This window comes from Bos grunniens, chromosome 28 (assembly GCF_055505025.1).
Source record: "Bos grunniens cultivar Pamir isolate PY7600 chromosome 28, Bosgru_T2T1.0, whole genome shotgun sequence".
NCBI classification, from domain to species: domain Eukaryota; kingdom Metazoa; phylum Chordata; class Mammalia; order Artiodactyla; family Bovidae; genus Bos; species Bos grunniens.
Genome location: NC_141192.1, coordinates 6,765,819 through 6,778,724, shown reverse-complemented (window position 1 = coordinate 6,778,724; position 12,906 = coordinate 6,765,819). Strand labels below are relative to the sequence as shown.

Sequence of the window (12,906 nt, the reverse complement as noted above, 5' to 3'; positions counted from 1 at the left end):
GTACTTCATTTTAATATCAGATTAATTGGTGTGAAAAATTATGCATACTTTCTTTTTACACATTGAGCTAGGTATGGTGGTGTTTATGGGCTCATTTTTCTTGATGTTATCACGAGTGTTTCTATAGTTTAATGTGTCTCATCAATGAGGAGGCAAGGAACAGAGAGACATGAGACCTAATCTGGTTCTATTTGTGTGAACAAATTCCCTCTAGAAGACCCAGTTTTACCTGGAACGTGAGGAAATTGAAGTAAATGACATTTCAGTTGTATTCCAGTTCTTATAAGCTGATAAAAATAAGTAAAGCTAAGAAGCCACAAGTTGTTAAAAGGTTTGCATGTGTTACCCGTGGCCTGTATGTCACATTCTTGATATAGTACTCACTCTTAGAACTTTCTGAGTCTTTTGAGTGCTCTGGTGGTTCTGCTGTCTTCACTAATGTTCTTTATTTTTCTTGCTAATCCTTTGAAAACTACGATTTAAAAAAGAAATAAATTTTTGAATGGTAATTTTTAATTCCCTGATTTATTATTGATGCAATTTCTGTGTGTTTAACACCTAAAGTCTGTCTTCCCTTTTAAATGCTTTCATTTTTGCAAAAAACTGTAATGTACTACTTTAAAAAGAGTTACAAGCTGATAGATGTTTACCAAAAAAAATATTACTTCATATGCATTAACCATAAATGTTAGAGGAAATAATTTTTTCTTCATATACGAAAAATAACTAGGTTGGATTAAGATATAATTTTAGTAATTTGGGCTACCTGTATTTTAAAAAATGGAATCCGTCTTTTCATTAACACTGTTGTTTTTTTTTAAAGTATGACTGTGGTGTCTCTGTGTTTTGGTTCCCTTTTTTATTATGCCTCCCACCCCCGTCTCTCTCTGCACAGGGTGGGTATTCTGCTCCCTCCTTCTCTCCTTGGCAGGGCTCCTTCCAAGGGATCCCACGGACTGTCCCGTCGCATCGCAGACAGAGTGAGTCTGTGTCTCTCACTCCTATCCTGCTCTGCTTCCCGTTCACGTATCCCCTTCTGCATGACCACCCTCCCCAGCACCTCCTCTCTGTCCAGAGTGATCTGCAGGCACGTGCTAAACCAGCACCCCCTGGGCTCTCCTCTCTTAATTAATATTTCCTACATCTGCATGTGAACAGACTTTTCCATGTAGAGCCTCAGGAAAGCTGTCTGAAGTTAATGTCATTCTAATGCCATTTAAACCTGTTGCCAGTGATACTGTACCTACCGACATGCATCTGTCTTTAATGTGTTTTCTCTTTTCATGACCTTGAGATAATATGAATAAAGCTTGTTTTTAAATATAGTCATGTTAAAAATGTACACTCTAAATGCAGTGGTATAATGGACAGATGCATATTGTTTAGGGAGCAGGCTTACTAGACCATTGCACATTTCTTTAAATATTTCCTAATCGAAAGGCTTTGGTTGCATTTCACTGTTTTCTAATACAGAAATCTTTTAAGTCATTTCAAGGGTGTTTTTAAATAACTAATATGTCTTTATAATTTATCAGCCGCTTTACAGTACAGAAGAAATGACTTTTGAATATGCATGGTTTACTAACATTTCTAATGATTTAGTAACTGTTTGACTTCAAAAAAAAATCTTTGTTTCATTGAATCTGCTTTCCAAAACAGTGTTTATTTGTGTTATATACTTCCCTGGTAAGTTGATTATATTTTATCTTTTTTGAAAAGTCACCCAGAAAAGCTAATATTAATGAAAAAGATATTTAAATATTGTCAGTCACAGTCACTTTTATGCCTTCTCCATGGATTTGCCCTAATTTTTAATTCATATCAATTTTTTCATAAATTATCCTTACCTAAATAATGTGAAGTATCAAAGATCTAAAAGGGGGAAATTTTAAGCAGTTAAAATTTTTAAATGTGATTTATTCAAATAAAATTTTATTTCTTGAATTAGTCAATAGGAAGTATCAACATGAATTTGAGACAAGGTTTGAAATGTATGTTTTGGTCATTATGCCTTTCCTTCCCTTTTGCACTTTTTAAAGAATAGTGGGATAGAGTTTGCATAGGCTTTTATATCAAGTTATTTAGTAGCAAGTTAATTTGTTCAAAGCATTCCTCCCTCCTTCTTTCCCATCTCCCACCACCTTTGTAAATCCTCCTTTTTACTTCCCTTGCTTCAATTAAGTTGCATTCTTTTCTCCTCTAAAGATTGCTAGCACATAAAGAATTATACTGAATTGCTGGTGAACCAATCTGAATTCCAAAGGGCAGTTTTGATCATGTATTCTTAGGCTGTAGCCATACTGCATTTACCTCAGAAGGACGTGCCTACCTTGGATTTTCTGAAGCCCCCTTTTAGTCCCCGATCTTTTCCCCACTGTTTATCTCTTCTATTCTCCTTCCTCTTATCTAGATGCATTATGTAATTGGAGTTGACAGTTAACTCTTCAGTATTACAGATAGTTTTAGATTTATTTTTTAAAACATGTTTCCCAGAAGCACCCATTTCACTAGTTTCTTATCTGCATACCTTTAGAAATTTCTTGTCCCTCACCTGAGTCATTGGCCCTCCATTTCCAAATGCTTCTTTCTCCTTTGGATTTAGAACTACTTTTTAAATTTCTGTGAAGCAACACTGTCTGTTCTTCCATACTACTATCAAGATCTGTCTTTCTAGCTTTTCTGAAGATGAAACCTCCTTTCTCTGCATCTCCAAGTTAGCAAAAAGAAAGTTTGGTTCTCCAGCATTTGAATGTGTTGGCCTCAATATACATTGAGTCTTTTTCTTGATCATTGAGACCTTTAGAACTTTGTTTGTGGAAAGTGATAGAGGACTTGTTCACAGTTTTTTGACAGCTCTTCTTGAGCTTTGAAGGTTCCTTTAAAGGAAATATGTATTAACTGCTACATTATTTGAATTTACCCTGAGAACAGCTGACAGGAATATAAAAATAATAAGTGTAAAATAATAACATTATTATTATGTAATGACAAAATAATAGAGGAGAAGGTTGTGAAACAATGGGTAAATCCAGTGGTTTTCCAGAGAGTTTGGGAATAGGTCTCCCCTTTTCCTACACTAAACTGATTATGTAGTCAGTGATACAATATTTGTCTCCACATTTAATCAGTATGTAACTTCCAGCACTGACTTTTGGAGAGGTTAATTCTGCAAGTGATGGCATGTAGTTGAAAGAGTTCTCTTACATTATTGTATTTCAGTAGTAAGTTCTTTCTGATGCCCTCCTGAACATCAACTTAAGCGAACTGCCTTTTTTGGTAAATGCAGAAGCCAGGTAAGCTTGGCTTATTAGTTTTCAGTAAGATAGTCTGTGTTTGGTTTTGTATTTTAAAATGTGTAAGAGCAGTGGACCTAACACAGGCATAAAGAGATAGCTTGTAGATATTGCAGAGCGTGAAATAACTGATGTTTATGGGACTGTTTAGCTCTGATAACTCTAGAAAGCTGCAGTGGCTAAGGATGTTCTTGGTTAATTTAAGAATATCTCTAAAAAAGATAAAGGAGATAAACGGAAGATAAAGGAGATAAAAGGAAAATCCTGTTCTTTTTTAAGTGTCTTTCCCCCCCGCCCTCAGGAAATTTTGACCTATATTTCTTTTCTCAGGTATATTACTGATCTTAACTTGATGATGCTTGTCTTCCAGTTTCGAATTAACTTTTCCCTAGGTTAGAAAATATCTACATTTAGACATTCGAAGATCTTCCTGTTGTTAGTAGGCACTTCAGCTTTTATCCAGATTGACTTACCAGCTGGCATTAGTTTAGTATTTCTAATTTCCACCTGTGTAAAAGTAGGAATGATAGTTTTATGTGTATATGTATAAAAGTTTATATATATATGTAAAACCTACTTCACAGTATGAAAACTTAATAAAAATAATAACTTTTGGCAAGTAAAAGTCTTAATGGTAATCTTAAGTAACAGTTCTTGCCAGAGCATACTGCTTCTAGAAATACTTGACTTTAAAAAGTGTATTAATACTGCCTATTTCTTATCATGCCTAAAGAGACTTTTAAAATTTGCTCTTTAACACCTTTCTCGGAAGAATTTAGAAATCTTGCTACCTTTAGCTTCCATGTGCAGTAACTTAAATTGGAAGAAAAAAGATACTTTTAAGCAACAGAAGTCATTAATAATGTTTACATATTAAAAGCCCATTTAAGCCCAAAGTCTCTTTTTTAAAAAATTTTATTGAAGTACAGTTGGTTTACAGTGTGTGTTTAGTTTCTGCTGTACAACAGAGTGACTCAGTTATAAATATATATATTTTCATATTTTCTTTGATTATGACTTATCACAGGATATTAAATATAATTCCCTGAGCTATACAGTAGGACCTTGTTGTTTATCCATTTTATATATAATAGTTTGCATCTGCTAATTCCAAATTCCCAATCCAGACCAATAGTTTCTTGATACGGTGTTACCTGGCTTGTAAATTTATATAATAATTATAATTAATTATACTCACCAGAGTTATGTTAAGAATAACAATTATATTGTCTTATATTTTCCTCCTCCTCTTATAACCTTCAATGGTTGTTTTACAAACCTTTTTTGACAACTGACATAAATTCATTTTACATCATAACCCGGTATGTATTTATTGAATGAAACTATACAACCCAATATATGCATCTGTGTATATTTAAAATTCAGATAAAAGATTCATAAAATATTACTTTCTCTTAGGACATTTGATACGCTCATATTTTCAGTTTTTGTTTTGCTTTTTTCCATATAGTATTATCTGAGCATTTTTCATACAGTAGATATTTCTTGAAAACATTTTAATGATTACATGGTAATATGTTATCATGTGACTATGATATGCTTTATTGTTTTCCTGTTGTTTCCATTTCCCCTTATTAAATAGAGATACTGGAGATATTATTGTAGTGCAGTTTATTCTTGTGTATAGATCAGTGTTCGCGCTAGAAGGATGGTTGTTAAAGGGCGTGTGCTTTTTAGAATGCTTGATGTGTGTTGCTGAACTGACAAACATGTTCATAAGGTACACCTTAACGTGGCTCAATCCGATTGGCTTCACCATGTGACTGTAATCAATTTTATATGTAAAGATAGCATGTCAGTGCTTTAATGAGAAATTAGCTCGGAGAGTGACTTTTCATAAAAATAAAATATTTTTCAGTGAAGTAGAAAAGGGTAGTAAGTCAGTAAAAACAGAACAATTTGATTTTACAGTAGGCCATTTTTTTAAATGTAGTTAATATAGAATATGTGTCCACTGTGTCCATTTTGCAGCTAGTTCAAGTGCATATTAGTCATTGGTTAATTGACTAGAAATGTGCATCAAACATGGTCCTGGAAGCTGCCCTGTAAACATCAGCATGGGTTAGTTTCTTTCTCAAAAGCTTGCGATTATGAGAAACAAAGCAGTTGCCGTTGTCTGCATAAGCCATTCATAATGCTCCGCAGATTCTGCAGTTGTTTTATTAGCTGTGTTTGTTGCCTTGTCATAGTGCCTGCAGCCCCCTACTCTGGATAAGTATACCATGCATATTGGTCACCAGTGGAATTGTTCTATTATGATGTTTAGTTTTTTCTTTTTTTCTGAAGTATTCTGCATCCCAAAAGTAAATTCTGATGGGTTTTACATCTCAGAGATGTAAACTCATGAAATTTAGGCATCTCATACTGATTATGCCTGTGTGGTAAATTGCTTAAGGCACTATTATTCATGTTGTTAATTTTTAAAAGCTGTTAACTGATTAACTTAGAAAAGCCATTGAACTCCTTATTTCAGAAATTGCTTATTTTTAATTTCTATTTATCAGTCAGGTATCTTCCTTAAGTTCTCTTGAGATTTGGGGACATTACTCTGACATCTAGGGAATAAGACATTCCTGGTCTCCCCAAATCCCTGAAAACTTTGATTGGGTTCATGTGAATTATAGAGCAGAATTCATTGGACCCAGTTATGCTAGGGATCCAGTCCTGTCTTCCATCTCTCTAGTGATGTATGGAGCCTTGCTTATAATGTGGAACATCATATTTAAGACATACATGAAGATCAGATTAGTCTTTTATTGCCCTTTAATGCAGCAGTAGTAAACTGAGTTGTGATTGCAATATGCAAGACTCTGAAGTTATTAAAAATAATTTCTACTTCCTTTATAAGGGATTACATGCAGTTAAACCATTTTAGGTCTTTGGAGTATGAATATTAATTGTGTCAAAATTCTTTTCAGTATTTTATTTGTGTAAGATTCTTTACGTGATTCCTTTTAAGGGTAAGAAGTTTATATACACTGTGCTGTGGATAGGAATATTTGTATTAACTTATAAACCACTTTAGCAAGTATAAATCTATTGAGATATGTTTTCATTTTATAGAAATATATTGAAATAATGCCTGAAAAAATACAACAAAAGCAAATACTGTTGGCTGCTACCCAGTCACGGCAGTTCCTTGGTGTTGTATGTGGTCTCTGACACCATTGTCCTGTCTTTTTCTTGTCTCTGCTCTCCCATTATGCTATTGGCAAGGAGTTGAGAAGTTAGTCCATTACTTCTCTGACAAAGCGTGGTACAGTACAATTTCAGATTTTTTCCTACCACCTTCCTCATTGTCACTTTTTTCTCCCCCAGTTTGCATGATGCATGTCAGAGCCTGCATGAAATTACAGGCATGTTACAAGTGGCTCCATTACCATCTTCCTTTTATTCTTTAAAATGTATTCAATATTGATAATAAAGTTATATGTACCAAGGAAAAATAATATTAGGTAATTCCTGTGTCTGTTATGCAGTAGCATTATTATGCTTTAGGACATTTTCTTCTTTCTACCTTACCTATATTGACATACTTTTTTTCCATCAGGACTTGATATTTCTAGCTGCCCTCTTACTACTGGCGACTTCAGAACATGAATGTTTACAGAAACTGATATGACTTTTTCCTTATGTTAAAATGCTTGATATCTTTGAAGTGATATGAAACAGAGGTGAAAAGTTTTTCTTAGTGATGTGTGCTGATTTGCATTTCCTTGTGTTCAGTGTATTTCCTCCAGTGGATCACTTGGAACCACCTTTTCCTGGAAATACTGTTTCACAGTGTGGCTTGAGTTTGGTATCTGAGCATTTTCCTGTGTAGGACAGATCAGCTAAGAAGGCAATAGGGCATCATCTAAAAGAGTTAATACCTGAATGTTGGTATTGAATCTGCCTTTTGAGTTTTTAAAATAGTCAGCTGGCTATATTGCATATTCTGAGAATCTGTGAGCTCGTTGGACTTAACTCAGTATACATGGAACAGTGGAGCTTCCCAGGTGGCTCACTGGTACAGAGTCCGCCTGTCAAGCAGGAGACGTGGGCTCAGTCTCTGGGTTGGGAAGATCCCCTGGAGGAGGAAATGGCAACCATTCCAGGATTCTTGCTTAGAAAATCCCATGGACAGAGGAGCCTGGCGGGCTACAGTCCAGGGGGTTGCAAAGAGTCTGACATGACTGAGTGACTGATCATGCGCTCACACAGAAGAGTCAAGTTTTAGTGCTGCATTTTAAATTCTCTGTCAGTTCAAATTCTGACTTTGCTGTTTGTTAAAGTGTGTGAATTTGAATAACTACTTAATTTCATTTAACCTCAGTTTACTCATTTACAAAAAGATCATACCTTCCACCTAGTATCTTATGATAATCCGAGATCATGCATGCTATGTAGAGTTTAGCTGTCTACCACTGGGAAGAAGGGAAACCCTTCTTTTACAGTCTGAAGTATATTTCTCAAGTATTTGGAATGTGTCAGGTGTTACATTGATACTGAGTAGGTTGTGTGCATGTTACCATTTCATTGTGATTAACAGCAGTTCACTGAGGTGTAGGTACTGATATTATCCTCATTTTACAAGTTATGAAATTCCATCTCAGAGGAGTAAGATAATTTACCCAGCATCTCATTGATAGACTGAGAAGCCAGAATTTAAACCCAGATCAGTCTGTCTTCCAACACTAAGTGGTTCAGTACTGTGTTGTACTGGCTCCTTCATATAGCCACATGTAAATTCTCTCTAAATGTTAAATTGCCTTGCATTTATTTCCTAGCTTTGGTTTATCTCCAGGAGGGCACTTGAGGATATGTGTCGTATCAGATATGCCTCCTGTGAATTTAAAATATTTAAATATGACCATTATTGAAATATGTATTTGGATTCTAGAAACCTTGTAATCTGTAACAACTAGTTTATTATAATACTATTACAGAATTTGCTTTTCCCCCCTCCAGACCTAGCTACTAAAGGGCCATAGCTTGAATTAATCATTTTCACACCTTTTAACAATCATAAGTGACATTTATTGAGCAATTTTGATGTGCTCTGGGAGGTTCTATCCTAAGTGTTTTACATGTTATAGTCATTTTTAATTATTAGAAATGGAAAATAGTTGAATGCTTGTTAAGATAGTTTCCCTAACACATTTCATCGAGAAATGTCTAGTCTCCAACTAAAAAGCACCTCTGGCGTAGCTGGTAAGTCAGTATGGGGGGGTGCAGGTCATATGGGAGGTGCGGTGTTCAAGTTAACATGTAATGAATCCTTCAGGCTGTGCTTCTAAACTTGAATCATTAAGCTGACCCCAAACTTAGAGAACACATTTTTTAAATTATAAAATTTCTTGTCCATCAGTGTTTTTTAAAAAATTTGTTTAAATTAGTGCTGTATCAGTGACCTATGGTAATTTATTACCAAAGAGGCAATTTTGGAATGTACTATTTATTAATAGTTATTCATTTATCCTATAAATATATATTTAATTCCCATTATGTGGGCTTCCCAGGTGGCGCTTATAAAGAACTGCCTGCCAGTGCAGGAGACACAATAGATGTGGGTTCGATCCCTGGGTCAGGTGGATCCCCTGGAGGAGGAAATGGCAACCCACCCCAGTACTCTGGCCTGGAGAATCCCATGGACGGAGGAGCCTGGCCGGCTGTAGTCCATAGAGTCGCAACAAGTTGGATGTGACTGAAGCGACTTGCACACATGCATGCACACACATACATGTGCAAAATACTGAGGATACCAACTACAGCAACAAAAAAAATATGAATAAAGAAAATATGAATAAAGAAAGCATGGTGCATGCCTTAAGGAGCTCATAGTCTTTGGTTATCTTTGTAAGCAGCACAGAATAGACTTTTAAGATTATCATTGAAGATGCCTGTCAGCCCCTTGCATAATTACTTGGTAGTGCGTATTGCTGGCACTTTTGACCTTAACCTCTGTAGCCACTGCATTTGAGAATTCTCAGAATAGTGCGTTGAAGTGTATGTATTCAACTCTTGAAGTAAGACTTGAAGTAGCTGAGTCCAGTTAGAAGCACTGAGCTCTTTCAGTCTAGGAATGGGTCTCCATTTTTAAACTTTAGTAACCAACTTTTCTATAAATTATAAGGAGTACTAAAGCTCTACTTATTTGTGACTACAGGGAGTTTCCTGAGATCCCCTAGGCGTAGGGGGAATTTGTCCTGCCCTCTGAGTCTTGTGGGCTGCTGAGGTTGTGCAAAGAAAGGACTGGTGGGCAGCTTACCTAGAGGTCTTTTGTTTCTGGATACAGGGCAGTATCCCATCTTTCATCTTCAAAGCCAGAAACCTAGAACTCACCTTAAACTTCTCTGTTTCACCTTCAAAATCTTTTTCAATCCTTTCCTATTTTTTTTTTTAACTAATATCCTAATTTAAAACCCATATATTAATAATTCACCTGGGTGTTGGCAGTGGCATACTGTCTGGGTGTTCTGCTTGACAGTCTCCTCCCCTTCTGTCACCTTCCTCACTGATTCCACCAGAATGACATTGTAATGACATTGGGTCTTGGGATTCCTCTGCTTAAAATTCCTCATCGTCTCCCCTGACCTACTGTACAGAGTCAAGACTGCTCAGCCTGATGTGAGTTCCTTTCTGAGCTGGCCCTTGCCCACACCTTCTCACCAGCACTGTGCTTGCCAATCAGTCTAACAATTGGAAGTTGCTGGAACATATCATGTCTTTTTTTTGCCTTTGTATTTCGCATGTTGTGGCCCTCTACCCTGACTGTTTTTCCCTTCCTGTCTTCTTGGCAAACTCCTGCTGTTCTTAAAACTCAGTTCCGATGTTGGTATTTCTTGGATGCCGTCTGTGACCTCTCTAATCAGGCGTATGTTTTGCTTCTACCTGTTGTTATGCTTGAGACATGGTCTCATCTTTTGTTTATCTGACTCTCTCGTCAGGCCTCTCAACCACAGGAACAGCATTGTGTTCAGGTTCATATTTTCCTGTACCTACTACAGTGTGTGACGTGTCAGACATTTTAAAAAAAGAATGTGTGGGAGTGTGTATGTATGTGTGTGCATTTAAAACATCTATAGCAACCATCCCTGTATCACAATAGGACCAGTAGGCTTTGCCCCATATACTGTAACTATTTGGGCCATAGAAAGATAACTTTAAAAGTCATATTTTCTTTACCGACTGCCCAAAAGTAATAGAAATCGTATATTTCCCTTGATTTGTATAGAATATAACCACGCAGTGGGCTCCAGAGAAGTGTGTGCAAGGCATGTCAGCCTTAAGAACTTTTCTATTGTAGGCTTCTGAGCTTTAGTTAAGGTTACAGGCAACTTGAAATCTGTTTTACTCTCTGACATCATTCAAAAAAGCTGGCTATTTTTAATTTTATTAACAGACATTTATTCCTGGGGAGGGTGAATCCATTTTTCACTTATCGGCCATAATAGAGCCTTAGTTGATCCCTCAAATGGCAATGAGACAGAACAAATAAACCGTGAAGGCCTTTCATTCCGAAACTTTTCAGTAAGAATGTTAAAAGAAACTTAACATTAGCTTAAGACGTTGACCTATTTCTGTGTAAGTGATTAGAATTTCACATCAACTTAGAATATAATCTTCATTCTAAATTGTGTTTATCTGCTGGTAATTTTAATTCTCAATTAAAATTTAGAGGTACAGCACCTGACACTTAAATTAATACTTCTTCTAATAAAGTGTTTTGAAGTGGAATACAGCTTTCCTTTAAAAAAACTTTAAAATGGGTAATATTCTGAAATTCTTAGTGACTGTCTGAATGTTTTATGGAGATTAAACCAAATGACTATATAGAAATCATTCTGTCAAGCTCTCTTTATATAAAGTTTTAAATAATTAATGAATCAAGATAGGAATCTTCTTTCTTCAATAAACCAGTGCTTTAATATTTTTCTTTTATCCTGTTTGATTTTGGATCTTGTTTAGTGTTTACTGCTTGTACCATTTTTTGTTTGCATCATCACTCATATGTGTCTCATAAATTACTTGAATATTGCAGCTTATTTTTTAATTAAAAAAAAACCCACATGCTTCTCATATTAAAACATAATAAGTGCCAGCACAGCCTAATTGGAACATATTAATTCTGGGTGGTGTTTCTAAAATGAATTGTTGCTAATGTTGTTTTTAATTTTAATAGCCTCAAGTACTACAGCCTTCCGGCAGCCTTCCCAGACCCACAGACCACACCCAGGGAAAACTAGTAAAGCCACAACATACCGAGGCCCACAGTGAGTGCACAGTCCAGGGCACACATCAGGGTGTTGTACCTCCAGATGAAAGCTTTACACACGGCTCGCAACAAGAAAGCAGCAACGGTCTGGAAGACCAGCCTTTTTCTTCAAGCCCGGAATTCACTAAGGATGTGGTGAAGAGTATGCCTTCTGAAGCAAACTTGAACACGACCTTGAATGCTCAAGAGCCTTATCATCTGGCAAATAATCAAATCGGTGACATGCAGTTTGTGCCCACTTCTCTTCAGACACTTCCCCAGTCAAGTACAGATGACCAGGCTAAGAGAGTTGGAAGAAATCAGTCTTCTCCAGAGGGCTACACATCTCAGCCCACGTCCTCGCAGCTTTTTAAGCCACCCATCTTGAATTCTTTGGTATCTCCTTCAGTTCCTGAAACATCTCCAAATAGGACTCCCACTTATAAGAAGTCACCAATAATCACACAGTGTAATTCCGCAAAACTCCAGCCAACATCTAGTCAAACAAATCTTGCAAGTAATCCAAATCCAAAAGTGTCTAAGCTCCGCCCCCCTTCTGGCTCTTTCAAACAAAAACACATAAGCAGCCCCCGACTAGAGCCTCAAAACTTCCAGGCCAAGACAAGCATCCCAAGGCCACTAATAAGAAGAAAAGAAATCATGCAGACTCCTAATGACAATTTGAATTCTGGGGATTGTTTGGCTTCTAATCAATACTCTCGTCTTCCTAAACCAAAGATACATTAAGTGCATAGCCATCACCTGCCAATTTGTTTTTTTTAAAAAACAATCTGTTCCGTAATAGCTTTATGTGTGCAGTTTGCTACCACGATGGAGGTTCCATTGAAAGCTTGCAAATCCTAAAATTAAAACATGGAAGCTTCTACTGGTTTGGCTCTTCTGTTTTATATCCTGGTTGAAGTATATACCATTTGAGCATATTTGTCTCAGGTAAACACGAAAGTTTGCTTACTCATTCAGAGGTCTACAGAAGGCTCTGATCATGTCATCCATTCCTCTGCACATCACAAACTTCATAACATTCTGCTTAGCAGGCAGCAAATGTGCTTGCTGACGTAGTCCCTTTAAGGTCTGTATTAATTGTGGTTCTCAGAGCCTCACCCTTTTCCATTTGTCCCTCCGTGAATATGGTTATTATTTTAACTGAAGATTTGGTGATAATGAAAGATGATAGTCTGTAAGCAGAGTTCTGGCCAGTGATTTGTATATTTTAAAGGTCTATGCAAAAGCTCTGTGATGAATAAAGGAGAATGAATTCAGGCTTTTAATGGGAAGTTAATATAAGTTTTATTTTTCCTTGTTATAGTCTCAGTATTTATTTATTTACCAAATTCC

The 12,906-nt window shown here is 36.3% G+C and overlaps 1 protein-coding gene across 14 annotated transcripts in view; it reads left to right on the top strand.

Moving 5' to 3' along the window:
- Nucleotides 1-12,436, top strand: part of CCSER2 (coiled-coil serine rich protein 2) — a 155,971-nt gene extending 143,535 nt beyond the window's left edge. For 5 of the 14 annotated variants that reach the window (XR_015156583.1, XR_015156580.1, XM_086381193.1 and 2 more), the window contains 2 exons: nt 896-980; nt 11,479-12,436. Coding sequence is in view for 8 of the 14 variants with exons in the window: in XM_086381193.1 (XP_086237319.1) it covers nt 896-980; nt 11,479-11,573 (180 nt within the window). In the remaining 6 variants the exon portion in view is untranslated. Of the gene's footprint in view, nt 1-895; nt 981-3,219; nt 3,294-6,530; nt 6,571-11,478 lie in introns of all 14 variants that reach the window. The other 9 variants (XR_015156584.1, XR_015156581.1, XM_086381188.1 and 6 more) reach the window with 3 other exon arrangements.
- The last annotated feature ends 470 nt before the right edge of the window (nt 12,437-12,906 follow it).